Source organism: Corapipo altera, unplaced genomic scaffold (assembly GCF_003945725.1).
Source record: "Corapipo altera isolate COAL_440 unplaced genomic scaffold, ASM394572v1 326, whole genome shotgun sequence".
NCBI classification, from domain to species: domain Eukaryota; kingdom Metazoa; phylum Chordata; class Aves; order Passeriformes; family Pipridae; genus Corapipo; species Corapipo altera.
Genome location: NW_020884945.1, coordinates 1,090,290 through 1,094,597, shown reverse-complemented (window position 1 = coordinate 1,094,597; position 4,308 = coordinate 1,090,290). Strand labels below are relative to the sequence as shown.

The following is a 4,308-nucleotide window of genomic DNA, read 5'->3' as shown; positions in this document are numbered from 1 at the left end:
TCCCTCCATGGCCATGAGAAAGTGTCTTTGGGGGGTTGTTCAGCAGGATTAATCCCTCCATGGCCATGAGAAAGTGTCTTTGGGGGGTTGTTCAGCAGGATTAATCCCTCCATGGACACGAGGAAGTGTCTTTGCAGTACCATTTTTTCCCTCCTTTCCGACTTGTGTTTTCTTGGGAATGAAGTCTCAAAGCTGGGAATGTTTTTGTGTGGAGTGTTCTCCACAGGATCTTTCTCCTTTTTTTCCCCTCTGATGTTTCTCTCAGTTCAGGACCTGGGCAGTGTTGTCTGGCTGTGCCTTGTCTGTGTTGGTGTTTCTGTTCAGCGGGAGTGTTTAGGTTGGAGATGAGAACAGCCAAGCACAGTAATAAATCTGAAAGTGAACTCTCTGCAGCCTGATATGGAAAGGAAAGGAAAATAAATGTGTCACCTGTTTGAAATCTATGCCTTACAGAGGAACTCAGCTGCCTTTTAGTACTTTATGGAGGTGTATCTTCTGAACCTGAGTGGTTCTAAACACATTTAGCTGCCTCAGGTCTCTCTCCTTGCACAGTGTGTAACTCAAAGGTTGGAAAATCAGAGGAGTGTTTGCCATTTTTGGAACTGCTGCAGCTACTGGTGCCAAGTGCTGTGGAAGATGTATAATAAACCAAAGCTCAAAAATGAGCTTCACTTTATGCTCAGTTTAATTTGCTGATGTCCTGGAGCTTTCTGCAGCCTGAGTTCTCTTAGGTTTACAGGCTGCTCTGTGTGATGAGGATCTGAAATTCTGAGCCCATCCTGACTTTTGCACTCTTAGAACTGCTCTGGTGTGTTACTGAATTGTGAAGGTGCTTTTTTTTGGTGCCTTGTGAAGCTGAGAAAGTTGTAATATTTTTCCTGAGGGTCTTTATTTGGAGCAGCAGTTTCAAAATCAAACAATAGCAGCCATGAAATCCTCCTGTGACGTCGATTCCAAAAGAAAAATAGTATTTCTAGAAGATGCTTTGCTTTCAGCACTTTGGGTTATGGCAGAATAAAGTGCAGAGAGTCCCACAGATTATTTTTGAGTGCCTGCAGTCTTAATGGAGGAAAAATCTACAACCACTTGGCTTTTACCAGAGGTGTTTGTGGTAAAATACCTCGTGTGGGGAAAATAAAACACAAACATCAGTCAGCAGAAAATGAAGATGTTTTATCTGAAGGTTTCCTCTCAGCAGCTGGAGAAAATCTCACTGGTGTTTCATAATTTAGGCAGTAAAACCCCAGTACATCAAACTGGGACTATGAAAACAGGGAACCTGATGCCATGAAATCAAACCAGAATCCCTCTGATTTTATCAGATGCCTGTCAGTGCTCTGAAAAAAAACTGTGTTACTTGATTGAGTCTGGGGGAAACTGTGAGTGTGAAAGCATCTCTTGTCAGCTGAAAAATGAGTGTCCTGTGGCAGACAGGGAAAAGGTCCTGGCAATCCCACGAGTTTTCCACCCTCAGCTGGGATATTCCTGGGAACAAACACACTTGGAGCCGTGGAAGGGGCTGGGAAGAACAAGGACTGCTGAAGTAGAGCAGGATTTTCTCCCTTAACCTAAAAATCTGGGAAGAACAGCGTGACCTGCCCTAAGGAGGCTGTTGGCCTCTTTTTTTTTTTTGGTTTGATGGTTTTACTGCTCCTTTTGTGGTCTGAACTGTAAAATAAATCCAGAGGGAAGGAGCACTTTTTGCTTCCCGTGTTTTATTGGATCTGAGTGGTTTGTAATGCTCATTTTTCCGTGAAGAAACGCTGGGGGGGGGGATGTCAGGGGGTGGTCTTTCCTAAAAAGGTACCTTTGGAGGTTCAGGAATATTTGTGTTCATGTTTATTTTGGCAGCAGCAAATTAGCTGTTGGGGTTTTTTATTATTATTATTTGATTGGGGTTTTGTGTAAAGCTTGGCATGGGAAAGCTTCTGTATGAGACAGGAGTGAAGAGGCTGAATCTCTGCTCCCTGAAAAAGGTGGATCTGGCTGTAAAGTCACGAGTGGAGTGTCAGGAGGCAATAAACAGGGAATAATGACCTCCCACAAGTGACAAAGAATATTTGGAGAGCTGTTGCACACAGAGATGCTCCAGCTGGGAGCCCCACACTCCTGGGAGCCTCAGACAATTTTCTGCATCAGTAGAGCTTTCAGATGGACTTTTTTCCATACTTATCCCTACCTGGATACAGGACAGGAGACAGGGCAGTAGGTCAGCCAGACATCTGGCTGCCTGTACAGTATTTTGAGTCTCCAGGTTGTGGGTTTGTTCTGTTTTGGCCAGACAGAGCTGTGGCTGAGAGCCCCACGGTGTGTCCGTGCCCTATAACACGAGAGCTTTCAGAAGTGGAGGGGAGAATGACGGAAATTTCTGCTGTCTCGTGTTGGTTTTGGTGTGGAAAGGAGTATTTTAGGGGCTGAACATGAAGAGTCTGGCAGAGAGGGAGTAACTGGAGCAGAAAGACTCACCCTGCCTCGCTGCAGGAGCGTCAAGAGATGTGACTGGGAGAGAGGGCAGGAGGCAGCTGCAGCACGTGCAGACATTCCTTGGAATCTTAACACCACCCTCTCATGGTCCTTTTATGCTTAAATATTGGCTTTTGCACTGCTGAGAGGGAAATGTGGGGACAGCAGTGTGGGGTGAGCCTTTGGGAGCTCTGGGAATCCTGCAGTGTGGCTGCAGGGAGTCGGCTGGTGGCTTCTTTGTCACAGGTCACAGGAGGGCAGGGAGGGGTGGCAAACCCAGCAGCTGTGGGGGTCCTGAGGGCCTGGAAGAACTCCTGTCTCCCCCAGGAGGCCTGGGGGTGGGAATTCTTGGTGCTGTGGTGACCCAGGGGAGGACCCCAGAGCCAGACTCCATGTCCTCAAATCCCAGAATCCCATTAGGGTTTGGGGTGGGAAGGACCTTAAAGACTGTCTAATTCCAGATCTAGGTCGAGGTCTCACTGCCCTCTGCACCAGTGATGTGCAAGAATTAAACCCACTTTTATTATTTTTATTTAATCTATTAATGAATTTATTCAATTAAAATTTTATTTCGCTTATTTAATATTTATTATATTACATTAAAACACTTTTTTATTTACACAGGACTGATTCTTTTTTTTCTCCCCCTTATGACTTTTGAACAGCAAAAAGGTTAAAATCCAGCTGCTGTTTGTTGGTGGAGGGGAGGGTTTGCCTTTAAAAAATACAAATGTAAATAAAATACTGGAGTTGTTTCATAGCAAAGGCTCTTCCAGCCTTTGACCTTTCTCCAGAGAAATTTTGGACTTTGGAAATGCAATAATAACCCTTTGTGAGTAATCCAGGACTCTAAAATGGTTAAATCTTAGAGGGGAAAAAAAAGGGAGCTAACACACAATCACACTCCCCAAGTGCCTAAAAATTCTGAAACCCTTGAAATCTGTGAATGGGCTTTTCCCTGTTCAGTGTCTCAGAGCTGCTGTGAGGAGGCAGCTGTGCCAAACAGCTGGAATATCCAGAGGGCTTTGACCCAAAAATTACAACAATGAGACTCCTGGAAGCTCGAGCTAAAGCACCTCCCAGCCTTGTCACCTTTGGCAGGAGGTGGATTTTTGGAAGGGGGGAGTGGAGGGGTGACAGGTGACTGTGTTAATAACACTGCAATATTATTAATAATAATTAATAATACCAGAGTATTCCAGCCCAGGCTGGAACCTTGTCCTGCAGGGCTGTGAGATCTTTCTGCAAACCCTTGAATTTTCCTGTCGTGGTAGGAAATTGTCTCTTAGTCCATAACACCCAATTTAAACTCGGAATTCTTTTCATCTGCAAGGTGTATTCTGACAAATCCTACTTGGAATTAAAGAGCTTTTTTTTTTTTCTCCCCTGTGTCCTTTGAATCCTTTAAAGGCTCTATGTGTCCCCAAGGAAATCTGCAGAGGAGAAAACATCTTCCCCCTTGAAATGGTGCCGGCAGGTGCTGGATAACCCCAGTCCTGAGATCGAGGCAGCCTGCAGGACCCTCATCAACAGGCTGGACCAAGGTAACCCCAACCTGGCTTGCTTTGCAATGGGGTCACAATCAGAGCTGTCAAAGGGATCCCCCCCGGGCTTTCAGGCTCTGGGAGTTTTAAGTTTTTGAATATTGAAACATTCTGAAGGGGAAAAAAAAAAAAAAAAACAAACAAAAAATGGGTAAAGGAAAAATAAGGCTTCGGGGGAGAGGGGGAGGGAGTGTCAGGAAATTGGGATTGCAGCTTTTTTCCTTAGGAGAAGTCCTAATGTTGTTGGGTGTTTCCCTTTTCTCCCCCCATTTTCCCCCCCCCCTTTTCCCCCTTTTTCTTT

The 4,308-nt window shown here is 45.2% G+C and overlaps 1 protein-coding gene across 2 annotated transcripts in view; it reads left to right on the top strand.

Moving 5' to 3' along the window:
• The window catches only part of LOC113956085 (SLAIN motif-containing protein-like), a 27,126-nt gene that overhangs the window by 7,076 nt on the left and 15,742 nt on the right, over positions 1-4,308 (top strand). For both annotated transcript variants that reach the window (XR_003530744.1, XM_027662266.1), the window contains exon 3: positions 3,874-4,007. Coding sequence is in view for 1 of the 2 variants with exons in the window: in XM_027662266.1 (XP_027518067.1) it covers positions 3,874-4,007 (134 nt within the window). In the remaining variant the exon portion in view is untranslated. The remainder of the gene's footprint in view (positions 1-3,873; positions 4,008-4,308) is intronic.